The sequence below is a fragment of the Monodon monoceros genome, unplaced genomic scaffold, assembly GCF_005190385.1.
Source record: "Monodon monoceros isolate NGI ecotype Baffin Bay Population unplaced genomic scaffold, NGI_Narwhal_1 Super_Scaffold_15, whole genome shotgun sequence".
Lineage (NCBI taxonomy): Eukaryota > Metazoa > Chordata > Mammalia > Artiodactyla > Monodontidae > Monodon > Monodon monoceros.
The window spans coordinates 17,445,917-17,473,660 of record NW_021703771.1 but is presented as its reverse complement, the minus strand read 5'-3'; the positions used below and the strand labels follow the sequence as shown (position 1 = coordinate 17,473,660).

The following is a 27,744-nucleotide window of genomic DNA, read 5'->3' as shown; positions in this document are numbered from 1 at the left end:
GTATAGTTTAATCCTATATAAAAAGTAGCAGTTTTGAGAATATTTAATAACCATCCTCATCATCTTGTAATAGGGACTTGCTTTTATAGTAGAGAAAATTTTGCATAAAACAAGGAATATATAACATAAATTATATTTCATCTAGAAAATTAAGATTTTGGAGACTAACACCTGTGGTTTCCAAGAGTGGAAAAACTTTTCAACATCAGTTATCCACCAATATGCTTAATCATTGTACATTTTCCTAGGAAATTTTACTTTCCATCTTCCATCATATCATTCTCATCACCCTCCATCTGAACAAAACACTAGTTAAGAGCAAGGAACTAATATTTTAATCTTTCATACCTCTTTTTAAAATCTTTTTAACTCTCTCTCCTTCTAGTACACATCAACAGTCTTCTCCTTTCTCACTTACCAAATGTATGAAATAAGTTACCTGTCCCCTGTTATAGACAATGAGAGGTGTGGAAGTAGACAATGAGAGGTCTGGAAGCTGTTAAATCACATGGCTCTTAGCTTTTCTGCTAAGTCACACTGCAGCTTGAAGTAGCCATTGTTAAGGGCAGGGCTAAGGAGAGCCCGACCAATGCCAGGAGAAAAGAGAATCCGATCTCTCTGGCTTCTGATGACCCACTTTGGTTTCTAATGAATATTTTTATTTATATATTTTATTTTTTTAACATCTTGATTGGAGTATAATCGCTTTACGATGGTGTGTTAGTTTCTGCTTCATAACAAAGTGAATCAGTTATACATATACATGTTTCCATATCTCTTAGGACTTAGGACTGTAGAGTAACAGTTGTATTGGGCCAGGTCCGGTTGGCTTGAGGAATGATTGGAAGGACCTTGCACTTCTCAGGATTTGGGACCTGGACACCTAACAGCAGAAAATACCCTAGCCCTACTTCAGCTATCCACTAGGCGTACATTCTAAAATTTAAAAACTATTTCTAATGTCAAGAACTCTATGTGCTATAATTTTCTGATGTTGCTATGAAATATGTAAGATTTAGTTTTAGGAAGAGCCTTGATTATCTTAGTGGATCTGTAGAGTGCTTTACCTAATATTTATTGGGTTCACAAATTGCATAGTTAAATTAATGTGACAATTTTTTTCTTCCAGTTTTGTTGAGACATAATTGATGTACAGCACTGTAAGTTTAAGGTGTCCAGCATAATGATTTGAGTTGCGTACATCATGAAATGATGACCACAGTAAGTTTAAGTGAACATCCATCATTTCATAGAGATACAAGATTTAAAAAAGAGAAATTTTTTTTCCTTGTGATGAGAACTCTTAGGATTTACTCTCTTAACGACTTTCATATATAGCATATATAGCATGGTGTTGATTATGTTTGTGATGTTGTATATTTTACCCCTAGTACTTTTTTATCTTATGACCGGAAGTTGGTATGTTTTCGCTGCCTTCATCAAACTCCTTCATTCTTCCCCTGCCTCTGATAACCACAAATCTGACCTCTGTTTCTGTGCATTTGTTTGTTGTTTTGAACTATAATTGACCTACAACACTGTTAGTTCCCATTACATAACATAGTGATTCAGTATTTCTATACATTTCAAAATCATCACCACCGTAAGTCTAGTTACGATCCATCACCATACAAAGATGGTACCTATTAATGACTGTATTCCCCACAATACATTTCATCCCCATGACTCATTTATTTTGCAACTGGAAGTTTATATCCCTTAATGTCCCTCAGCTATTTCTCTCCTACCCCCCAACCCCTCCCCTCTGGAAGCCACCTGTTTGTTCCCCAAATCTGTGATTCTGCTTCTGTTTTGTTGTGTTTGTTCATTTGGTTTGTTTTGTAGATTCCACATATAAGTGAAATCATACAGTATTTGTCTTTCTCTGACTTATTTCACTTAGCATAATCGTCTCTAGGTCCATTCACATTGTTGCAAATGGCAAATATGGCTAAGTAATATTCCATTATCTATATGTAGACACACACCACATCTTCTTTATTCATCTAGTGATGGACACTTAGGTTGCTTCCATATCTTAGTAATGCTACAGTGAATATAGGGGTGCATGTATCTTTTCTAATTAATGTTCTGATTTTCTTTGGATAAATACCCATGAGTGGAACTGCTAGATCACATGGTAGTTTAATTTTTTGAGGAATCTGTATACTGTTTTCCATAGTGGCTGCACCAGCTTACATTCCCACCAACAGTGCATGAGGGTTCCCTTTTCATCACATTCTCACCAACACTTGTTATTCATTGTCTTTTTGATAATAGCCAGTCTAGCAGGTGTGAGGTGATATCTCACTGCGGTTTTGATTTAATTTCCCTGATGATTAGTGATGTTGTACATCCTTTCATGCGTCTGATAGCTATCTTGTATGTCTTCTTTGGAAAATGTCTACTCAGGTCCTTTGCCCATTTTTTAATCAGGTTGTTTGCTTTTTTGATGTTGAGTTGTATGCGTTGTGTATTTTAGATATTAACCCCTTGTTGGATATATCATTTTCAAATATCTTCTCCCATTCAGTAGGTGACCTTTTCATTTTGTTGATCATTTCCTTCACTGTGCAAAAGCTTTCTAGTTTGATGTAGTCCCATTTGTTTGTTTTTGCTTTTGATTCTCTTGCCTGAGGAGACATATTCAGAAGAATATTACTAAGACCAATATCAAAGAGTGTACTGCCTATGTTTTCTTTGAGAAGTTTTATGGTTTCAGGTCTTACATTTAAGTCTTTAATCCTTTTTTTTTTTTTTTGCGGTACGCGGGCCTCTCACTGTTGTGGCCTCTCCCACTGCGGAGCACAGGCTCCAGACGCGCAGGCTCAGCGGCCATGGCTCACGGGCCCAGCCGCTCCGTGGCATGTGGGATCTTCCCGGATCGGGGCACGAACCCGTGTCCCCTGCCTCGGCAGGCAGACTCTCAACCACTGCACCACCAGGGAAGCCCTGCGCCACCAGGGAAGCCCTCCATTTTTAACTTATTATTATACATGGTGTGAGAAAGCAGTCCAGTTTGATTCTTTTACCTGTAGCTGTCCAGTTTTCCTAACATCATTTATTGAAGAGGCTGTCTTTTCCCCATTGTATATTGTTGCCTTCTTTGTTGTAGATTAATTGCCATATAAGTCTGGATTCGCTTTCTGATAGTTCACTCTTAATGTATAGAAACTCAACAGATTTCTGTATATTAATTTTGTATCCTGCAACTTTACTGAATTCATTGTGAGGTCTAGTCATTTTTTTGGTGGCATCTTTAGGATTTTCTATGTATGGTATCATGTCTTCTACAAAGAGTAACAGTTTTACTACTTCCTTTCCACTTTGGATTCCTTTCATTTCTTTTTCTGATTGTATGATTGCTATGGCTAGGAGTTCCAATGCTATGTTGAAGAAAAGTGGCAAGAGTGGGAATCTTTCCCTTATTCCTGATCTTAGAGGAAAAGCTTTCTGCTTTTCACTGTTGAGTATGATGTTAGCTGTGGGTTTGTCACATGTGGCCTTTATTATGTTGAAGTATGTTCCCTCTATACCCCCTTTGTTGAGAGTTTTTATCATAAATGGATGTTGAATTTTGTCAGAAGTTTTTTCCCCATCTATTGTGATGATCATATGAGTTTTATTCTTCAGGTTTTTTGTATCACATTGATTTGTAGGTATTGAACCATCCTTGCATCCCTGGGATAAATCCCACTTGATCATGATGTATGTTCCTTTTACTGTATTGTTGGATTTGGTTTGCTAATAGTTTGTTGAGGATTCTTGCATCTATGTTCATCAGTGATATTGGCCTGCAGTTTTTTTTTGTGGTATCTTTGTCTGGTTTTGGATCAGGGTGATGCTGGCCTTGTGGAATGAGTTCGGAAGTGTTCCTTCCTCTGCAGTTTTTTGGAGTAGTTTCAGAAGGATAGGTGTTAACTCTTCAATAAATATTTGGTAGAATTCACCTGTGAAGCCATCTGGTCCTGTACTTTTGTTTGTTGGGAGTTTTTCTTACTACTGATTCAATTTCATTACTGAACTGTTTGTATTTTCTATTTCTTCCTGATTCAGTATTGGGAGATTGTCCATTTCTTCTAGGTTGTCCATTTTTTTGGCATGTAATGGCTTGTTGGACTCTCTTATGATCCTTTGTATTTCGTGGTGTTGGTTGTAAGTTCTCCTTTTTCATTTCTGATTTTATTGATTTGGATCCTCTCTCTTTTTTTCCTTGATGAGTCTGGCTAAAGGTTTATCAATTTTGTTTATTTTTTCAGAGAACCAGCTCTCAGTTTCATTGATCTTTTCTGTTGCTTTTTTTAGTCTCTATTTCATTTATTTCTGCTCTGATCTTTGTGATTTCTTTCCTTCTTCTAACTTCTTTTTTGTTTGTTTGTTCTTCTTTTTATAGTTCTTTTATGTGTAAGGTTAGGTTGTATTTGAGATTTTTCTAGTTTTCTGAGATAGGCTTGTATTGCTATAAACTTCCCTCTTAGCCTTGTTTTTGCTACTTTCCATGGATTTTGGATCACTGTATTTTCATTTTCATTTGTCTCTGGGTATTTTTTAATTTCCTCTTTGATTTCTTCGGTGATCCATTTGTTTAGTAACATATTGTTCAGCCTTCATGGGTTTGTGTTTTTTGAAGATTTTTCTTGTAGTTAATTTCTAGTCAAGGCATTTTGGTTGGGAAAGATGCCTGATATGATTTCAGTCTTCTTAAGTTTACTGAGACTTCTTTTGTTGCCCAGCATATGATTTATCCTATAGATTGTTCCATGTGCTCTTGAAAAGAATGTGTATTCTGCTGCTTTTGGATGGAATGTTTATATACATAAATTCATATATTAAAAAAAATATATATATATATATATAAGTCCATCTAATCTAATATGTAGTTTAAGGCCAATGTCTCCTTATTGATTTTCTGTGTGGATCTGTCCATTGATGTAAGTGGGGTGTTAAAGTCTCCTACTCTTACTGTGTTACTGTCAGTTTCTCCCTTTATGTCTGTTAATATTTGCTTTATGTATTTAGGTGATCCTATGTTGGGTGCATATATATTTAAAATTGTTATATCTTCTTCATTAATTGATTCCTTTATCATTGTGTAATGTCTTTCTTTGTCTCTTGTAACAGCCTTTATTTTAAAGTCTATTTTGTCTCACTTAAGTATTGCTACCCTGACTTTTCATTTCCCTTTACATAGAATACCTTTTTCCATCCCCTCACTTTCAGTCTGTGTGTCTTTATATCTAAAGTAATTATTTTTAATGTCAAATTTATGTTTCTCAATCTTTTAAATGTCTTCTAGAACTTGTGGTTTACTGAGGTCCCATATGGCTTTTAAGGCTCTGAAAAAAATAGCTCCCTAATGAGTTCTGATAAAGTTTCTTCATGATTAAAATAAATTTCCAGTAACATTCATGAATTTGAATGTGATCCCTGAGATGTATCACATGACTGAGAGTAGAAGAATGCCATTGGACACTATAAATGTTTAACCTAACATCATAGTGCAGTTAAAAATAATCCCTTCTAGGCTTTTTATTTAGAATGCCAACTGTAATCCCACTGTTGGTCACTAAGTCTGAACCTCCCATTGGAATGCTGACCTCAGAAGGGCTGAAAAGTTTTGATGCTGTATAATCTCTCACATTCTTCTTAAAAATTTTCATATGTTGTCACATAATGTTTATAAATTAGAGATTATATATTGAACTGAAAAACACCTGGTAATGTGAAACTTACAAAGAAGAAAATAGTTTAAGTTAGAGTTTCTTTTTTCTAACCCCTAAACTTGCATTCAGCTTAGTATGTTCCACAGTCAAACTATAGCCATTGTAAAGCCTCTATTCATGCTCTGGTATGACACATCAAATAAAGAGGATCAATAAAATTCAATTAACTATGGTTTCTTCAGAATTGACAACTACAGTATAATGAAATCAACCAAAGCAGATGAAATGGTAAATCTGATAAGAAATCGATTGAGTTTGTCAAAGTTGTTTAGACCTAGCTTAAGGTAAGTCTCTTGACCTTCCTTGCTCTCAGTTTTCCCATCTATGAAGTTGGAAAGTTGATCTGGAGGATCTCTGAGGTCCATTCCGGCTCAAAAGTTCTATGGTAATAATAGGTAATACATTTATTTTTTAAATTTCAAATGGTCCAGAAAGGTACATAAAGCTAAAATTTCTTCAGTTAGTGCCTCACCCTGCTTGGACACTGGTGTGGTTGAAAGTTTCAGCTTTATCTCTTATTTCTTCATATGCTGACCCATGGACATCGATAGACCTCTTGGGAGAGGGTGAGTAAAACTTTATTTGTAAACTTCTGTTTCAAGAGACTTCCGTATCTTAATAACTGTCCTCAGTTTGATCATTTGGAGCCTGGTATATCTTTTGTCCTTTCCTTTTCTTCTCTTCCATTTGTTCTCTGTCTCTGGTGCGACATAGATTCTCTGGCTGCACTTTCCTCTGTTCCCTCCGAAGCACAGATTTCAGATCCGTTCGCACCAGAACCTACTCCTCCTGCTACAGCTGCTGAAATTGCAACTACTTCAGCCTCTGTCTCAACTACTACAGCTGTCACTGCTGTCACTGCTGAAGTGGATCTCTTTGGAGGTTAGTCAGTCACATCACTTTTCTTTCATTTTCCTTCCAGGATTGCTAGCGTTAAAGCATTTAAATCTTTTACATGATAGAACATGGCAGATAGATAGAACATGCATGGCAGAGTGTTTAACTATTTTTAAAATGTTTATTCATATATATTTATCTTTGCTCAATTTGTCAACTTCATATTCATTTAATTTTAGTGATTATAGAGCAAAGGTTGCAAATGCTTTGGACCTATTCAATTTTCTACTTTTTGCGAAGTTAGGATTTAAGCTGCTATTAGAACTCTTGTCCCGTATATGCTCCAGCCCTGCAGTATCTATAATAGTGGTACCAGATCTTTCTATCATATTTAGAATTGGTTTTTTGGCATTTTTTTAGATTTGAACTAGCTGAGAGAAAAAAATGTTTGGGGAACATGGGAGGAGAAATCCTGGCCTAAGTTATTTTTTAAGATTTAGGACAAAAAAAAATCACCTAAGTGGAGTTCAGATCTAGAGGTCTCTGAAGAGAGTTTAGGGATATGTCCATTTTTGCAACTTTTTAAGCTTGTTCTGTCCAAGCAAAAACTTGGATCATCTTTGGCTTCAGAACTTTGAGAGATCACTGGAGTCGGCACTTGCAACGCTGATTGAAAACAGGTTTATATCAGACTTTGAAACGATTGTCTGAAAATATTTTTTCCATGCAAATGTAAATTCTGACACAGAGTTGATTTACAGCTGTAAGCTTCAGTCAAATATCCTACACTCTGTCAATATAATATGCCTGGACCTGATGAACCATCTGAAACCAGTTTATTTACATCTTCCCATTTTGAGTGGTGCTAATGTCCAAACCTGGAGAAGTGCTCATTATGTGTACATTGAACAGTGTTATAGTCATCATAGTTTTGTGTTTCTTCGTTACAGTATAACATCTTTCCCAGGGCATTTTGAGAATATGGTAAAGAAATTGGAGGAAGCAAATGATAAGGGGTGGGGGCAGGAGAGATTTGGCAGGCTCTGGTGGAGTTAACGTATTCCCCTGGGAACATACACTTACTTACGCACTGTCGCATACCACTGTGCTACATGCCGTGCCCCAGTCTCTGAGGCTTGCCAACGTTGTCTAAGACAAGGAATACTCAGCGGGACACAGCATCGTTGCCTCTGTTTCATGCGAGGAATTTGCTCCTGCCTTGTTGCACTGCCATTCTGTTGCTCTTCCAAATCTATTATAGGAGAAATTTGGGGTTTTTTGTTTGTTTTTTAAAGTAGGAGAAGGGATTTGCATACTCTTGAATAATTTATTATGAGGAGTCATCCACTAGAGAAAGTTAGTTTTTCAGTTATGCCTCTGTAACTTTTGAGACCAGAAATTAAAATATTAGCTTAAATTTATAAAAACCAACTTCTTCACCCCATCCTTCCTCCCTCCATTATTGGTCTTGAGTATGGATGGTTTCTCATAGGCTTATGTTCAGAGAAAAATTCAAGGAAAATATGGACGGGTAGGATGACAATTTTGTACGTGAGCATTTCTATTCCTTTAGCTATTTAGATTTTTGTTTTTCAGCCCATTTTAAGGAGCTTAATTGCCTATAAGAAATCAGTCAACTCCATCTTGCTTCTCTCATGGTCCTGCCTAAGATGTTTCTTGGAAATATTCTTTGTGCCATTATGCTGTTTGTGTTAATCATTTATTACTGCTTTGATGACAGTCATCAAGCAGAAGAATCTGTATGTTTGAAAATATTTTCGTGATGTCAGTCTTTCTACCCTGAAATACAAATTTAAAAGGTCAGTACTGTAGAAAATCATATGATTTAATGCCAAAGAATGGAGGCTGTCCTTTAATTTCACCAATATCCTTTCTAGTCATCTGGATGGAGGATAAGTAAAGATGAGTACATCTGCAAATCTCATCACAATTATTTTTACTAATCTTTATAGTTCTGTAAACTGTCTCCCGGTAGCTATAAAATCTCTATCTTTTATGTTCAGAAATCTATATGTGTCACTGTCTGTCTTGTAGTTTTCAGTGATACTCCCTGATTTCTTTCGTGTTCTTTATGGATTTATAAGGAATCATTTAGAGGTAAGATTTTAAATTAAAACTTAAACTAAAATCTCTTTGGTCGTGTTTTGTGGCCATTTTTTTAAAATATTGTATCTCTAAAATGGGCAAGTGGTAGAACTTTTGAATAATAAGAGCACCAGTTATTTCATTTATATGACTTTAAAATATCCCCTTTGAGGTTTTATGTAGCATATATAGCAGTATTAAGTAGATTTCTTTAGAAATAAGCTTAATGAATTTTAATTTCTGAATAATGGCTAATTGTTTAATTTCAGGACTGTGAGATACTGAAATGTTGAATTTTTCTATGTATTTTAGTCTTGTATTTTCATTACAAATTTGAAAAACACGGAGTGTCTGTTATTTTAAAATACTCAGATTGATACCCACATAATGTTTTAGTCGTTTCAATGTAAGTCATTAAAAAAAATTTTTAGAAACATTATATTTACTAAATGCTTATTTTTTTTAAGGGAACTTTTAAGAAATGAAATCTGCCTTCTGCCTTCTGTGGTCAGGCAGAACAGGACTGCAAGGCAGTGTTATGCTTTAAAAATTTAGTAAAACTTACAGATATTGATAAAGATAAAACACAAAATCCTTAAAGGCATTCTGTTTTTCACTGATGCAAACTCTACTAACAACAGCACATTAGTTTGTAACAATACAGTTTTTTTCTAAGGAGTGCAATGCTAAATTGATGCTAATTCCTCTACATGTTCACCCGGGTACCCTTTCAGTCAACTGTGTTAATTTGTGTGCAAGCCTCCATGATGGTAGGCTGTGAGCACAGAACCAAGTGGCTGGAAAACCAAAGAACTTGCCTCCCAAACCTGACTTCATTTGAACAAGTTGGTTAACCAAGTTAATCAATCTTCCTTAACACCAATACTTAAATATAAGCACTTACAACTAGATTTCATGTAAGAGTCTTATAATCTGGGACCTTTGGGGAAGAAAATGAACTGGAATGGTGACTCTTGGGCTCAAGACACTGAGAATGATTGAAACCTTTGTGCCGAGTATGTGATTTAAAGATGGTGTGTCTGCCTGGAGAAGACAGGGAGAGGAGTTCAGGCTGGAGAAGACAACAGCAGTAAGAAATTTTTACAAAGGTAGTCAGTCACATGATAAAAAATGAGGGAGAAAATTCTTCCTAGATTGCCAGAAGGAAGAGAAGGCTAGTCTGCAGCAGTGTCAAGAGACTGGTTTGCTGAGTAAGGCTGGACTGAGTCCATAACAGTAGAAAAGCAGGAACATGCATTTCCTGGAAGTAGCACTGGTAGGTAATGGGCAGAATATAGACCTGAACTGCAAATGGGTAACAAGGGAATGAGAACTAGATTGGAGATTGCTTTAGCTTTCAGTGCTGGAAGGATAATGCTGCCATCGATGATGAAAGAAAGCTGGGTAGCTAAGAAGTTTTGCTGTTTTTTTAAACAAAATCAAAATTATCTTATTGTCTCTGACAGTCCCGGGGGGTCTAGTGGGCTCAGCTGGACGGTTGTCTCTCAGGGTCCCTTTCGTGGCTACAGTCAGACAGTGGCTGTGGGGCTGGGATTATCCAGTCTCACTCGTTCACATCTCCATCAAATGGGCTGGGAACACTTAGCAGCTCGGGGCTGGAGCAGCTGGGGCTCCTTTGTTTAGGAGAAGTGTTGACAGTTGATGAGTTAAGTTTACAATGTTTAGTTTCAGAGAAGCATTGAAAGGAGATGTCTTGCTGACCGGGAATGGAGGGACACCACCTCTCCTAAAGATATAACTACAAATATGGGTTTCACCTACGTACACAGAAATCATAATTAAGGAGGCCAGCCTGTGAATATTTGTTTGAACTCTAGCACTGATATAACTGGTGCTTATTCCATCCTGCAAGGAGGGGACAGTATAGTAGGATGTGGCACAGTTCATAACAGTAGAGTGGTCAAACACCCAAACCTCCATCTAACAACTTACAGCCAAATCCTGACCCCGCCACTTGACGGACCTTGGTCACATCCTCAGACTTTACAAGTTTCTGTTCTCTTATCTACAAAGTGGAGATGATAAAACCTATATCACAAGAAAGTTGGAGGAATTAAATTTAATAACGCAAATAAAATATTTACACAGCGACTGGCACATAAATAGTGACTGCTATTACTGTTTCTGTTACTTCCAATGGCATTACCGTCAGTTCCAAATTTTCTAAGAATGAAAAGAAAGAAAACAGACCTGACCCGTGGCAAAATATTTTCAGCCCTTCCAACCTCCTCTTAGACTTTTCTTGTGGTCTTTTGCCCCAGCTGTTAGGGCTTTCAAGTTGCTCTAAGTCCTCTGTGATAGTATTCTTAGCATGGCATCTGAGGAGGTGTGTCTGTCCTATCCCCTGGTGTGTTTTTCCTACTCCATTATTATTATTCAGCCTCTCCCCTGACTGCCCTCTACTCAGAACATATATATATTCCCTCAGTGTAGCTGTGGGAAGCAATCAAATCAAGCTGTAACATATGATTGTCCCATTGTCCCTTCTAGGGATATTTGTGTTTTTGTAAAGGACCTTTTAACTCAAGCGAGTCTCTAATGTTTAATGTTTGTTAAGGCCGGGCTTCAGGACGTTACCATAATGTGTCTCATACTCAGATCAGTTTGGAACACGCTGGGTGAACCTGAGAAACAAGTGTCTCGACTGCAGGACTTCCTGCAGCCCAATACACCACATAAATCTCTGAGAAAGTGGGTATACTGTGTAGCATTTCCCAAGCATGTTTGACAAATTCTTTTTAATGGCTAGAGGAACAGTGTTCTAGGGAACACTGGTAGATACTGCAGAAGGCGGTATTTTAGGATGGGAAATCTAGCAGGTCAGTGGCAGGTTCTTGTTGGTCCCTACCTTCCAGAAATTTCTTCTAGGCAAGGCATGTTTATGATGGCTTCATTCCTTCTGTAAAGGGTTTCTTTGAAAGCTCCAGGATTTTTTTTTTTTTTACCATAATTAACATGGTGTGTTGACAGAAACACATTGGGAATCATTTGTACACATCAGCCACTGATAAATTGGACATTTATAAATGGAGGCTGCCTGCATGTTAATGGATCTACTGTATATTGTTATAATCTACTATAGATAGTTATACACTTGTAGTCTTAAAACATGAAACTACATTTTTAATCTGTTGAAAATGGATCATTGACCACATAACTGGAGCAATTCAGTATTTGAAAACAACTATAAATTTAAGTCAAAATAAAGGCATTGTGGTGTCATCTCCTAATTTTGTTTCTTTAGTTCTTTAAAACAAATCCTTGGTTGTGTCTGAAAATGTTTTTCAGGGATAGTGAAGATTTAACTTTTAGGAACATTTAGTATACCTTTCATGTTAACAGTGTAATTTTGTCTGTAGTAGACTATAAAAGAACATGTAAACTAAAATTGTTTACATCATCATCATATATTTAATTTTATTGGGCTTAAAGAAGATATCCGTGTTTGCTAGAAACCACTAGTCAGAGACATCATAGTAACATAGTATATAAATATTACCTGGACATGAAAGATCGATGTCTTAAATTGCATAATAAAGTTATTTTTGTGTTTTATTTTTCACATCCATTCCTTCCTAATGATACATAAAACATGCTTCTCAGAGCCCTTATACAATGAGAATCTTGTTACCTTTTGGATCCTCACAGGCCTCAGCAGGATCAAGGCTGTACCACTTGCATGTAACCAACATGAAGGGGTGCCAAGAGTCATTGTCTTGTGACCGCCAACAGTGCATGGGCCATAAAAATGCGTTTCAAGCAATTCATGTTGTATAAGGGAGCCTTCTTTGCAATTTAACTTGGTTCTTTTACTACACTTTTCTTCTCTTTTTATCCCTTTCATTTCTGTTGTTTTAAAACCTGCACCCAAGATGCCTTTGCAGCTTCTCCCGGGGAGGCCCCTGCAGCATCCGAAGGGGCCGCTGCGCCAGCACCCCCGACCCCTGTAGCCGCGGCGCTTGATGCGTGTTCAGGAAACGGTGGGTTTCCAGTCCTGAGCCCGTCTGTTGTCGTTCTGTCCTGATGTGAAACTCCCGTAGCTAGACTTGGCTCTATGTGTTTCTAATTTTGCTTTCTTCTGAGCATAAAGTATCACTCATCGTAACGGAATAAAGAATGCGGGCACTTGAAAACATTAAGAAAACGAAGGGCATCCTTATCAAAATTGACAATTTCTCAAGATTGACAATTTTTGTCAGTGCAAGTATGCTCTCTTAATGTTTTTTTGTTTGTTTCCCTGTAATGCTGTATTGTACTCTTTTGTAACACTGAGTTCCAATACGTTGGCATGTTTTCATGAATTTTCCAAGCTACCAAATTGACCAGATTAAAGTAAGGATTTGAATAACCATCTCTGATCCTAGACTGTAGGCTAATCTGACAATACTCTGAAGTGTTTCCGTTTCTGAACTTCGTGGTGCCTACTACATTTTCTTTTCTCTTTAGAAAAACATCCTAATGACTGACCCCTGCTAATAGGGTAGTAGCTCAAAGCAGGCCGCCTAATGCCTAGCTCGCATGTGAATATCTGTGCCAGGTGTCTCGTACCTATAGTTTTGACGCCTCTCTGTTGTCTGTTTCCTTACTGATGCCGTATGTGTCTCCACTTTCCTTTCCCCAAGACCCCTTTGCCCCATCTGAAGGTAGTGCAGAGGCTGCACCCGAGCTGGACCTCTTTGCAATGAAGCCACCTGAGACCAGTGTTCCTGTAGTTACCCCTACAGCTAGCACAGCCCCTCCGGTTCCCGCCACCGCTCCTTCTCCTGCTCCCGCCGTCGCAGCTGCCGCCGCTGCCACTACCGCTGCCACCACAGCTGCCGCTGCCACCACCGCCACCACCTCTGCCGCCACCACCACCGCTCCTCCTGCTCTAGATATCTTTGGTGGTAATTTTTTTTTGTCATTGTCGTTGAACTCTTTCCACCTGGTGGATTGAATTCTGGTCTTTGTGATGTACTGCATCCGCACCTCTGTCTGCATGGTGACTGTGTCGTTAAATGGTTCTCCAGCAACCATTTGCAGCTCGTTTCAGAACCCTCCAGAGTGCTCATGCACAACTGGAAAGTGATGCTGTTTCAGGCGGGTTTGTCCAGTTGAGTAAAGGCATGTGTGTTCTTGGTCTTAGATTTATTTGAGTCTGCTCCCGATGTCGCCCCCGCGCCTAAGCCAGATGCTGCTCCTAGCATAGACCTGTTTGCGACAGGTAAAGCCAACTCCCGCCTTTCTTTACACTACTTTGCCTAGATGTTTTCATGACTAAGCCCTTTGTCCTCACCTGTGATAATGCACTTGTTAGACTTGTGACTTTGATTTCAGCTCTCTACTTACCTCTGCTTGGTTTTGGTTTGTTTCACTTTTGGAAGATGCTTTCTCCTCTCCACCACAAGGGGCCTCTCCCGTGCCTGAGAGTTCTCTCACTGCTGACCTCCTATCCGGTGAGTGCTTTTGCCAAGGGGAAGCCTTCCGAGATGTCTTGTGGGCATCATATGTGGAGAGGCAGATGCGAAAACACGCGGGTTCGTCTTGAGTTCTTTTACACTCAAAACTCACTTTACAATAAAAGTCTCATTTTGTGTCCATCTCCAACTGATGAGGGTAAATATTTCAAATCTACTGCCGATTGAAAAGAGAAAACCTCTTTTTCACACTAAAACCTCTGACCTCAGGAGTCAAAAGTTTTATTTTCTTCTGGAAAGTATGTATTTTAAAATCTGTTGGCTTTTCCTTAACTGTTAAGATTGTCTACAGTCTTCGGTCTATTCAACATGAAATCTCAAGAAGCCGTTTGTCGAGGCTTATGGTTTCATTTTCCTTTGGGTGACATGCACTTTGTCCTGTTCTGTGCTTTGCTACAGTGGATACATTTGTAGCACCATCTCCTGCAACCACTGCCTCGCCAGCAAAGGTGGATTCTTCAGGTGTGATAGACCTTTTCGGGGGTGCGTATCTCTCCTCCTTCAACACTCACAGAATCTTTTATTCCCTCAGGATAGCTTTTAGATCTTCTGTTTCATGATACTTGGTCTTTTTTCTTTCGACTATGTGAATTTATTTCCGTCTTTTAAATGTAAACTTACGTTCACATCTTTTCCATTTGTCATCATCATCTACATGCGCGTCAGTTCATCATATTTTTTAGTGCATGTCCTAACAAAACCAGATCATTTTTCATTTGCAGTCTTTTCATTTGAAGTCTTTGTGTTTTTAACTTTTTGTTCATCCTAACGTAGAATCAGCTGATTGGAATTTCCTTCTACTGCTCTTCCTTAGTGATCCTGATCTGTTGGCTAAATCAACATTTCTAAGCTCTTAAAAGCAATATAAACATAGATAATTCAGAATTGAAAAGACATAAGCCAGTCGGAACTGAAAGCATAAGCTCTAGATGTCATACATTATTCTATAGGGTTTATTTATGTTGCGTTTAATGTTTCTAAATCCTCCCAGAGAACTGGAAGAGGTTTCACTGATTTACATGCATTTTCCTTTTCCTGTGTGTTATCAGAAGACAGGCAGATGTACTGAATTAACTCTTGAACTACTCATTTGGATGATACATTCGAAGTCTTCTATTAACAGTAAATTTATAGGGAAAAGTCCAGGTTTGAAGTGATTTCTTCATGAACGTCTATAAATGTGTATGCTGTGGGGTAAAATACCATCCTTAGCAAATTAAACCCACAGTGAGTACCTATAGTACATTGACACATCATGGCGTACAAAGATGTCACAGTCTGTGACATTCAGGGGCTCAAAACTTGTGCAAATAAACACTGAAATTTAATATATAGGTACAAGTAGGGCTGCTGCTGTTTAAATTAAGTTTGTTAAATTTTATTTAATAGAGTTCTAAGTGGGAAGGTTCTTTCATTTTACCTTTGGGCAAAAATTTTAAAAACTTTGATCCTGTTTGGATAGGAATTAGAATTTACAGAATTTAGTCCCAGAGTTTTAGTCTTAAAAAAAAGAAAAAAGAAAAAGAATTCTCCTACTCTTACAGAGATGTTAATTCTTAAATAGCCTAGAACTCATCTTTTGAGAGAATAAACTGGTCAGAGCGCAATTCAGTCCACTAAGTCATTTAACACATCCACAGGAGACAAGCTTACCTCACAGAGTGTCATGTCTGTGCATTTCTCGGGAAATCACTTCCCTTACTTGCTGTACTTACGGTTTACACTCTTTTACTTTTTTGCTGCATAATGGATAATGGGTAGATGCATTTGGAAGTAGTGCTTCTGAACCCCAACCTGCATCTCAGGCTGCTTCTAGCTCGTCAGCATCGGCAGACCTACTAGCTGGTAATTAATTACATTTACATAAAATGGTGTTTTGTTAAAGTTAAGTTTGGGTGTATTTTTATAAGTAACAGATATTATATAAATTTCAAGGTGCATGTTTTCTTTCCCTTTTGAGACATGAAATTGAAAAGCAAGACATTGTGTAATAGAAGGTTGATTATTTCCCAGGATTTGATGAAATTGGCCTTAAAATCACAGCTGTACACAAGCCACCCCTGTGGCTCCTTGGGTGCTCTTAATATGCGTTACTTTCAGTTAACACATTCCTTTTTTGTTTATTAAGGAGGTAATGTGCTTATGTAGCAATTTTTATCTTGTATTGCCCATGCCCACCTTTTTTTTTTAAGGAATTTGTGGGGAAAAGTACCGTGATATTTGACAGTTGGTTCTGTAACATGAGAAACTGTTACAGAATTCCACCCTTGGGTTGAAGCCGCTGCTACCTATATGTTACTGTAAAATAACTGATTATTCTCTCTGAAAACCCCTGGAGTGATCCCAGTTCAACAGGGCCATAGTGTGAAGTAGATTGGCACAAGGTGCCTACGATTATTGCTCATTGCCAGGATGGGATAGATAGAATAACGGGAAACATTTCAGCAACTCAAAGATAGTAAAAGCCAACTAATAGTTTTTCTTGGGACCAAATCAAAGTGTGCTTAATGATAGCTAGACCTAGACATTATTATTGTTACAAGCAAAGCATTTGCCAGTTGTCAGACCACAGTAGTAAGTTTCAGGTTCAAGTTCTCAGTCAACAGTGTCTCAGCAGACGTTGCTGGTTTACCTTGCTCTGACTTGACTTAGAAGGGTACGTAACAGGAGGTACGGCAGTGGCATCGCCGAGGCCACAGACACTCAGATGCAGCTTTGATGTCCCTCTCCTGTCATCACAAGGGATGCATTTTGTCACAAGGCTGGCAAGGGGCTGATGAGAGTGTGGCTCACATCAGCACAAGGAAGTCACCAATGTCTGGAGTCTCTCAGCTTCAATTCCCTGCTACCCAGGTAGCCCTTGATAGGGTGAGAGACTAGTTCTCATTTTTTTAGTGTAATGAACAATCCTGACACCAGGAACAGCAGGCTAAGGAACATTCTTTCTTGGATTAGTGATGACTAGGGACCTCGTTAAAGGACCCTCATCAGCTTTCCAAGTTGTAGGAAGTTTGACACAAGGTCCAGAGTCTGGAGGTGTCATCACAGCCCAGCTGTTACCCTTTCCTTCTATCAGTCATTCAGACAGGTTGTTTAACAGTCTTTCCCAGGGGCAATAGCATTTCTTTTGCATCTTTCCCATTCTCTCCAGACTACCCTGGTTAAATGTGACACTCTTGTTTTCTGAATCCACTTCAAACCAGTAACTGCCAACCGATATTTTCCTGAAGGGTGAAGAGCCAGGGTTCCACTGTGATGTCACTGTGGACTTTGGAAGCTACAAGTATAAGAGGCAGTGCACTTAACACAGACCACAGCTGGTTACTTGGGGAAAACAGTACTACCTTGCCTGGCTTTTCTCCTGACCTAGGTAGTCTTCATAACAGCTTCAAATTGGTCACAGTAACTTTGAAGCTCTTACTAAACCAGTAAACTTAATCCATGTTTTCAAGGTTCAGCAAAAGGATTTTAACGGGCCACAGAAATAGCATATTTGGGGGAAATGACCTTGTCAATTTTTACATGAGGTTGCTAATTATAAACCTTTTGCTCTGAAGTTATAATTAAGCTTCAGGTAGCACATGAAATCAAACGTTCTGGCTTTTTGCAAAATTCTAAGAAGTCTTTCTTTCTCTCTGGGTAGCCCCCATCCTGCCACAGACCCCAGCAAGGGGTTTGAAGCCTGCCAGACAGAAGCCTGGCAGAGTGGTCAGCCACCACTGACCACATCCAGCACTGCAAAGCCATGTCGTCTTCTCCAGTGTCCCCAGTTTGTTTGGGCTCTCTGTGCTTCCAGGGCTAGAACCTGAGATACTGTGTTTCCAAAAGAGCCAGGTACACTAGAAACAGGAGCAGAGAGGCCAGTGGTGAAAGCCACTGTTCCCTTCCAGTGCCAAGTCAGACGTCAGTGACAGAGCTGAGAGATTTGATCCTGGGAGATGAGATGGATCTCAAATACACCTGTAACAAGCAGGAAGGGTTCTGTCACCTACTGCTGAGTCTAAGAGCAGGTAGCTGAGCCTCCACCGCTCAGCTTGGTACATGGATGGGTCCCACGGGGGAAGTGCACAGAAAATGCAAGTCAGGTCCCTTCACTAGAAGCAAGCTCAGATTACTCAACTGTGTTGTCCATCCGGAAATCTTAGTAAAAATGTGGTAGAAAAGAGCAGAAATCAGTGCTGAAAGTGACAGTGTCATTTACATAGGTGGTGGTGTTTTTTTTTTAATTAATTTATTTTATTTATTTATTTATGGCTGTGTTGGGTCTTCGTTGCTGCGCACGGGCTTTCTCTACTTGCGGGGAGGGGGGGCCACTCTTCGTTGCGGCATGCGGGCTTCTCATTGCGGTGGCCTCTCTCATTGTGGAGCACGGGTTCCAGGCACGCGGGCTTCAGCGGTTGCAGCCCGCAGGCTCAGCAGTTGTGGCTCCTGGGGTCCAGAACACAGGCTCACCAGTCGTGGCGCATGGGCCCAGCTGCTCCGCAGCACATGGGATCCTCCCGGACCAGGGATCTAACCCGTGTCCCCTGCATTGGCAGGCGGATTCTCAACCACTGCACCACCAGGGAAGCCCTACATAGGTGTTGTTGACTGTGCCCTTCCCCCCTTTTCCACCGTATCTTCTTGTGATTATTTCAGTGATGGGAAAGGTATTTTTGTGTACATGTTTTCCTCTATTTTTTTCCTATTTAAATTAATTAACTTTTTAATATAAATAGGTATAAATGGGTTTTAATGTCTAGTTTGCTTTCCAAATATTTCTTGAAATTGAGTTTGTACATTTGTGTGTCTGATTTACTTGGCATGGGCCAATATCCTGATGTAAGAAATTTTCACCTAATATCCTGATATAGGAAATTTTAAATTACTTCTAACTTCTCCAGGTCTTAATTATTCGGGCTGGTTTTTCATACTTCTGTTTTGCTTATAGAAAAACATTTTTCACGCTTGCTCAAGTAACAAAATAGCAAGAAGCCATGTTTTCAGTGAAGAATATCATGGACCATTAATGTAATTCTCTCTTATGAACCAGAAGCAACTTTCCTAGCCAAAAAGTGAATAAACACAAACCCTGCAAATATATACAGTATAAAATCACAGTCATATTTGTATAGGTAATCTAGCTGACAGTGCCTATTCTGAGCTTTCACATTGCCTAGACATATTTATTTGATGAATATCAGTGATAGGACAAACATTCGGGGCCCTGTATTATGGTAATTTGCAGTGAAGCTTAGCACTTGGGTTATGTCTGTGTGTGTGTCTGTGGAGACAGATCAGATAAGTCCACAGGCTATCGAAATAAAGAGGAACATTATTTTAAAAGATAAATGAGCCTAATCACGGATAACAAAGAAGTCCACAACTGGGCTTCCCTGGTGGTGCAGTGGTTGAGAGTCCGCCTGCCGATGCAGGGGACACGGGTTCGTGCCCTGGTCCGGGAAGATCCCACATGCCGCAGAGCGGCTGGGCCCGTGAGCCAGGGCCGCTGAGCCTGCGCGTCCGGAGCCTGTGCTCCGCAACGGGAGAGGCCACAACAGTGAGAGGCCCGCGTACCGCAAAAAAAAAAAAAAAAAAGTCCACAACTGCCATCAGGTTCAAAGTAGGAATTTGAATTAAGAAAAAAAGAGAGAGAGAGAAGGTTGTATTATGTGAGTCTCTAGAATCTTGTATTATTGGCTTTCAGTAATAAGACGATTGTGAAAGAGTAAAAAAGAAAAATAATACACAGACACAGTAATGGGAGGTTTAGACTGTCCATAATGTAATGTCCGTTGCTTGACTGGGAAGAGATCTCACCTTATGCTTGACTGAGGTTAGATTTTTTTGAGGGCATAAATATGCATGTAAATAACAAGGGAAATGCAATAAAGATGTAGTGTAGATGTAGTGTAAATTTTAAAAATGATTTTTAGAGATTTTAAACCAAAAATTAAGAATCATCTCAAAATTGGGGAGAAAGCTTTATCAAAACTTGGTTTGTAATTTAAAACTAGAAAATAAAGGCTAAGTGGATAATCTCTTAAAAATGGGCTTATCTCCCAGAAAAACTTGTTATTCTTCTTCATTTAATTTACTTCTAGAACTGTCAGATAGTACCAATTCCACAATTGAACTATGGATAAAGTATCATCTTAGTTACCTTCTACTCCTTGAGTAAAAATTTCAAGTTCTGTTTGGTGCGCCCAGTGTGGTGACACTAGAGAAAATTCTAGAAAAGGCAACTGCTGTGGCCAAGGAGAACAGACTAACAGAATAAGTCTCTCCAAGTCATCGAGATTACTGGTGGGATGCAGGTATTACCCGTATCTCAGACAGAGTCTGGCTGGACCCTTGAGAGTTAAGTTTATAACAAATAGAAGGAAATATTATTTCACACAGTGAAGAGTAAAGCTGTCAAATTCCTCTCATGATGTACCAGCTGAAAATACAGATGTTTGAAAGCTAGAGACAGATTCCTGGATGACAGTGGGAAATGGATTATTAAGGGAGGTTAGGTACGTTGAAGGATATGAGGTTGACTTCTGAGGTTGACATTAAACGGGAAAACCATGTTCTTCCATAATAGACCATTCTGGGGCAACTGTGCCATAATCTGTACTAGCATAGGACTGTACCTCTTCCTGTCTTTGATTCCAAAGGTAGGGAAGAATAGGGGCCTGCCCTGCAGGTCCTTCATAGTTTTGCATTCTCTGTTAACCACGTGACACAGCTGGCTTTTTTTTTTTTAGCAGAGCCACAGAAGTCCTTGAACTGATTTAAAATATAGCCATGTGGAAATAATAACTAACCATTTCCACTAAATGGGAAGGTCTATAGAGGACCAATTCTTTCATCCTCTCTGGGGGTCAAAAACAGAAAATTGTCAGACAAAAGGTTCTCAGGGTATTATTCCTAGAAATATCGACTCTCTCAGATTGATCTTAGTAAATGGAATTTAATAACTGACTTTACCACTGAGAATAAGGGAAATGACAGTGTCTTTAACATAATAGAGCACGTGTGAGTGTGGGGGAGTATGTGTGGGAGTGTGGTTATCTACCCGATGGTTTTAACATTGCGCTCCTTCAAGCCAGGTGATATGTAGGCAATGACTGTCAGTTTTGACATGTCTGCGTTAACAGAACTTCATTAAGTGTGTAGGCCGTTCCCCTGTGGAAAGATACACTCATAAGACTGATCATCTGTGATAGCAGGCAGGGTGCCTGTAGCTGGTGATTCAGTTGTAGAACAGTTCAAACGTGTCTGCAGGACATCCGGAAGCCTAGTGATTATTACTTTATTTTCAGTTCCACAAAGCACCTTTCTTAATATCATTCAGAAGCATAGAGAAAGGAAGAGTCGTGGTTAGGATTCTCTTATTACTTACCTCTATTCCAGGGCTCTGACACTCTTCACTAACTGGAGGAGTTCCCCAAACTCCTTAATTAATGTCTATAATTTGCCTGCTTAGCTCTTCATTAAAGAGTATAGCAACAGATTTTTCTTCTTTAACATAATCCATTGGTTATTCTATATCACTTAGCTTTTTAATTAGTCTAGGTTTGTAAGGGCCCCTGCTTCATAAGAACTGAGTATAATGGGGGAAAGTCATCTTTCTAGATCTCTGTCAAGTTCATAAATGTATCAGAAGGGGACAACTCTGGCGTTACTCCTGGCTGTCGGAAAGACGCCAAGTAGTATTGTGGTGAAGAACCAAGGCTCTGGAAGATTCCTTTGTGGAATCCTGGCTCTGCACTTGCCATCCTGTGACCTTGGGCAAATTATTTAACCTCTCTGGCCTCAGTTTCCTCATCTGTGAAACTTCCTAGGGTTGTTGTGAGGCTTAAATGAGCTAATATATGTTTTAGGTTGAACAATATAAAATTGCTGTTTTGTAGGATCAAAATAGTCAAATATTGGCAGTTTATGTGATTCAGATGGTTCACCCTAAAAAAAATGCTCAGAACAGTGCCTGGCGCTTGGTGAGCCTCGTGCCAGTTTTGGCTTTACCATCACTTTCTTAGAGAAAGCAGTAATTGTTTTCCATTGAGTAGTGTTATTTATTCACCTATGGGAATGATCTGCTTACCTTATGAAACTGAACAGCCCTAAGCAGATGAGCCCTGGGTAAATGCACGTATTTTTCTATTTCTGAATTGTGGGTAGGTGTGTTCACTTCTCTTTGCATCTTTTCTAACTGGAAAAATAGGATTGAATCAGATGATCCTAAGGCCCTTTCCAACACTAACGTGCTGTGATTCTAGAATAGTCTCTTCTTGAACAAGTTTTAAGAAACGGAGAGTCAAGTACAGTTGCTTGCACGTTCACCTGTAACAGAGAGAACCACACCCTAGAACAATTGCCTAGATTTCCTGCAGCCGTATTCCAGATTGTGTGGGATGTCTCCAAAAAGTCAGCATTAACACAGCCACCAATATCCCTAAAACCGAAGCAGTCATATCTTCAAAAATAATTACATCTAACCCATCTTTGCTTCATAATATTAGTTCTTAAAGATCTGGGGAATGTCTTGTCTTCACTTAGGAAGGTTACATGATCCCTAAGTCACTCAAACAGCGCTAAAACCACTTAAAGTAGTCCCCATGGATTTTAAAAGACCAACTTCTAATAGGTAACAGTTTTCCAAATCACAATTTTTCATAAACATATGAAAAACTTAGGCATGGAAAGACTAAACCCATGTCACTGTCAGTTGCCAGGGACAACATGACTTTCTGGTTAGAAAATAGTAACTGGAGAACGTCAGTGGAGGTCATTTTCAAAATGATAATTGATTATTATGAATTGTAAGCGGAAGGATTTTGGTAAGCATTCTTTATGTTTTTTGGCAAGCAGTTTGTGAAGAAAAGATATAGCTAGATGAGAAAGGAATGTATATGTGTGTATATATATACATGTATAGTATATGTGTGTGTATATATACATATATATGTATGTGTGTGTGTGTATATATATATATAGCCAAACTGAGTGTAAAAAAGACTTCTGGTAGTAATACATTTTTGATAATAGAACATCATCTAATGTCTTATTAAGAAATCACTTTCTTCACAGGCTGCATAATTTTGTACGGAAGCGAAACAGAGTGAGCTCTGCTTCTGTCTCTTGATTGAGAGCAGTAATTTACTTCCAGACTTCAAAAGAGAAATATTTAATTTGAGGTTTGGTTACTTTACAGTAGGCTTTGATTTTTCCTCACCTTTTAAATTCAAAAGTTGCCCTTCATTCAATAAGTGTAATTCAGTGTTTTAGGCATTTTGTTGAATATTAGTGGAAAAGGTGAAAACAAGAGGAAACAGTTCCTGACACCAAAAAGCCATTCCTAGGCTGGGGTGGAGAGATGTACCAGGTGCTGAGGACACAGAGGCAGAGCACATAACCCACGTGTACCGGCGGTGGGAGGGGCAGGGCGCGTTATGGCTGGTAGCAGCAGCAGGCAATATAAGGTAAGGAAGCCCTCCCAGAGTTGGCATTTGACTCACTACGGTGCATTATGGCTGCAACTGAGTTTGCAGGGATGGGGAAGGGCCCAGAGACAGATGAGCTTGTTTGCCATGCAGAGGAACCTGCATTTTATGAATCTGAAAGTTAAGGGGAGCCAGTGAAGGATTTTAGAGACATTTTCCACTCAGAAAGATCACTCTGGCTGCACTGTAGAGGCTAGATTGGAGGAGGTACGGGTTAGAAGCAGAAAGCCCCTTCGGGTTGTGTTGGGTGAGCCTAAACTTGTCGGTAGCAGCAGTGGGACTGGAACATACATGAAATATATTAAGGAGGATTTGATGGCAGAGTACATGCATACTTTTCTGATTTGCCTTTTATTATTATACTGAGCCAGTGTGTACAACTAAGCATTTTCTAGCTACCTGGTATTGTGATCTGAAGAGGCAAAATTTAAATACGATGAAAATAATTATCTGAAGTTTAACCCTGGTGAGACCTTCTTAGCTTTATGTACTCCATGATAACAGTAGATTAGATTGCTGCAGTTTCTTTTAACAAGGGTATACAGTCTTGTGTGCTCTCTTATTTCCAGTTAAATTAAATCACTCATTAATACATGACAGGTTTCAAGGTACTTGAAAAACTTTTTAAAAACTAACTTCCTGGGTTTCAGTGCCTTCTCATCCATATGCATTCAATTCCTTTTTGGTCTACTGTGACTTTTTCTGACTCTGTTTTAATGGCCTTTACTTATCTTTAGTTGTTTCTGCTTATATTTTTCTGGAATTATTTTTTTCCCAGGATTTGGGGGTTCTTTCATGGCCCCTTCTCCATCACCAGTAACTCCTGCTCAGAATAACCTGCTACAGCCCAATTTTGAGGCAGCTTTTGGAACCACACCTTCAACTTCTAGCAGCAGCTCCTTTGATCCGTCAGGTGAGGCAGTGATTTTCAAACATGCTTTTTATTCTGATTATAAAGTACACCACCTAAGGCTAGCGTGATATCAGGAAATTTATAAGCAAATATTGAGTGATGACCTTGTTTTAAAACTGTTCAATAAATCTCTCATTCTATAATTTAAAGTAAATATTTTCTGTACATTTTGGTAGCTTTAAGAGTAACCCGCAATCCCTTTCTGTGTTTGTTTTTAACTTTTAGCAGAAATCTAACTTAACATGCACACCCATCTGTTTGCATGAGCTTACATGCACATGGTTTGGAGAAGGTTAAGGGAAAACAAATACTTTGTGCTAAATCTTTGTGCAGTATGTTAACGTGTGGACACTCCCACTGCTGTTGCTTACACCCTCTGAAACTTGCCTGGCCCTTGGTTTTATGAAGTTGACACGAATAGTATTCTGTGCCTGCCTTTAACCTTTCATCCTGCTGTCATTTTGTTTGTATTCTCTTCCATTCTACTCTTCCCATGCTGGGTCCTTACTACAAATTTTCAATTGGTGAGTTTTTGGCAATCAAATGTGTTTCAGAAACACCCTAAATATATCCCCTGCTTGACAATTTGGTTGCTTCCATTGCCAGTGCCTAGTTGAATGCTATCGTTTTTTCAACTTAGAATTATTGTAGAGTGGTGTGTATGGTAAATGTGCATAGTTTTTTGATAAAAAGTTAACAACCATAAAACCTTGACATAGTTATCAGCAATAACTTTTGTGCACATCCTATGAGCCTTCATTTTGAATGGTCTTTCTGTATTCCAGGAACTAAACAAGTGATCATTTGTTATATGCTGATCAGGAACCATCCATAATGGCATGATTCCTGATGTTTAAAATAGTGTTTACTGTAGCTATGCCCTTAAAGTTAGAACCAAAAGTGAATACTGTAATGAGAGAAGAAAATCAAAATTCTTACTTCTACAATATGGTCAACTGTTTTTCAGATACTTATTACTAGGTACTGACCATTAGATCAGGTTTTATTCCAGCACTGATTTCATAGAAACTAGGAGATTCGGCCTTCCTTTCTCGTTTAAGAATTGTTATAAAAGTAGGCATTGTAAATACTACACACTGAGTACCTATATAAAGCAAGCATTATAATAAAGGCGTGACATATATTATCTATTTTAGTTTTCACAGCAAATCCGTGTAGTAGTGGTATTCTCCCCACTTTCAAATGAGAAAACTAAAGCTCAGTCACTTTCTCAGAGTCGCACGTTAGTGAGGCATGCAGCTGAATTTGAGCCCAATTCTGATTCCAAAGTCTATGCTCTTTCCTGTACATTATACAGATTTTCTTTTCCATCTTCACGTTCATTAGTATTCCCATACTTTATGAGTAGACATATGCAGAGATGTTCTTTTTTGGTGTTATAGTCGTTAAAAGTGTGAATGAAATGCCTTCTTTTATAAGATTGTAAATACATTCACTTGTTCCCATAGTTTTTCAAAAGGCAGTGTCCCTTTAATTTTGCATATGGGTTTTTTTGCAGTTATTCTGAACCCGGTCTATTTGATTTCCAGTGTTTGATGGTCTAGGTGATCTTCTGATGCCAACCATGGCACCAGCCGGGCAGCCTGCGCCCATCTCAGTGGTACCTCCCAGTTCTGCAATGGCAGCAAGCAAAGCTCTTGGGAGTGATCTTGACTCATCTCTTGCCAGCTTAGTAGGCAGTGAGTAATATAGTTTTTTTTAACAGAATCGTACGTGAATTTTTTTCTCTATCTGTTCGTATGTATTGTTTCTGGATTCACTTACAGGCGAGTGTGTCAAGGATCAGACAGAAATTCTTAGTGCTTTACCCAGTACAGTTCCTTGGAAGATACACAGTCACTCTGCCGTTGTCTCCCAAGCAATACCCAGGACACTTTTAATCTAAATTACAGAAGGTGTAATTAGAGAGCATGTACAAGTATGAAACCAAGTGTATTATGTTTAAGAGGTACTTAATTTTTTATTTCTCTTGGAAATAACATAGAGTAGCTTAAATGCAGTATATTTACCAATTGAGTATCCAAGTTCATTTCAGTTACTCATTGAACAAATATTTATTGAGCACCAGGCAGTCTTCTAGGCTCTAGAGATAAATCATGAACAAAACAGGTATAAATTTCTATTCATAAGATGCTTAGAAGGGCAGAGACAAACATTAAATATTTTCAAATAAATGAATTTTCTAGTGCCATGGAGGACAAAAACAGAACATGCTAAGAGGGATTGTGAGTCCTACAGAGTGGGAGTTAGAGTAGGCCTCACTGAGAAGGTAAAATTTGAGCAAAGATTTGAAGGTAAAGGAATGAACCATATGGATATCTGAAGGAGAATATTTGCAGGCAAAAGAGAGAGCCAGTGCAAAAGCACTGGGGCAGAAGATTGCCTGAAATATTCAAGGAGTACCAACGAGGCTAGTGGCTAGAGCTGGCTAAGTGAAGGAGAGGGTCCTAGGAGATGAGGGCAGCTATTATAAAGATTGCCTTTTTTAAAACAACTCTGAATTTAATTTTTTTATTAAGGTGAATGGGTTTACCATCACAGATACCTTTCATTTTACTCAAAGCTATATCAAAAATTTAGCAGATCCCTGAGACAGACCTTTTTTCCTATGCATTATCCTGTGGACATACTTTTTTTCCCATTCATCGTCCTTGGTCTGGACATTCATGAAAATGCTTTGATAACAACCACGGAGAGGTTATTTGAATATTTCTTCCTACTTTAAAATTTTATCTTGCTGATGGATAGTCTGCAGTAGTAACTGCTTTTACTGAATATTATAATGTACTGTCTAGATCTTCCTTCAGAAATAAAGACTTTATACCTCCAGGGCTGAAAGTGCCACTAGCACACATCCCTCAGGTGGCAACCACCTTTAAAATTATCTCAACTGGAGCAAGCAGACCCACTTGAGAAATAGCCAGACAATCTGGATAAAGAAGCATAAATTCGAAGTAGTCATATTTTGCAATATCAAAACTTCTACAAAGCTACAGTCATCAGGACAAATGGTATTGGCTTAAGGATAGAAAGATAGACCAATAGAATGAATAAAGATCTCAGAAATAAACCTCACATACATTGTCAAACAATTTTTTCAAGGATTCCAGGACCATTCAAAGTGGGAAAGGACAATCTTTTCAAAAAATATGCTTGGATAACTGGATAGCCACATGCAAACGAATGAAGTTCGGCCT

The 27,744-nt window shown here is 38.8% G+C and overlaps 1 protein-coding gene across 7 annotated transcripts in view; it reads left to right on the top strand.

Annotated features, from left to right (window-relative positions):
• The window catches only part of SNAP91 (synaptosome associated protein 91), a 157,059-nt gene that overhangs the window by 106,705 nt on the left and 22,610 nt on the right, over nt 1-27,744 (top strand). For 3 of the 7 annotated variants that reach the window (XM_029224255.1, XM_029224254.1, XM_029224256.1), the window contains exons 15-24: nt 6,275-6,289; nt 6,438-6,605; nt 12,560-12,667; nt 13,310-13,573; nt 13,813-13,890; nt 14,051-14,122; nt 14,543-14,626; nt 15,905-15,988; nt 24,392-24,526; nt 26,077-26,226. In XM_029224255.1, the coding sequence (XP_029080088.1) occupies nt 6,275-6,289; nt 6,438-6,605; nt 12,560-12,667; nt 13,310-13,573; nt 13,813-13,890; nt 14,051-14,122; nt 14,543-14,626; nt 15,905-15,988; nt 24,392-24,526; nt 26,077-26,226 (1,158 nt within the window). The remainder of the gene's footprint in view (nt 1-6,274; nt 6,290-6,437; nt 6,606-12,559; nt 12,668-13,309; nt 13,574-13,812; nt 13,891-14,050; nt 14,123-14,542; nt 14,627-15,904; nt 15,989-24,391; nt 24,527-26,076; nt 26,227-27,744) is intronic. The other 4 variants (XM_029224258.1, XM_029224260.1, XM_029224259.1 and 1 more) reach the window with 3 other exon arrangements.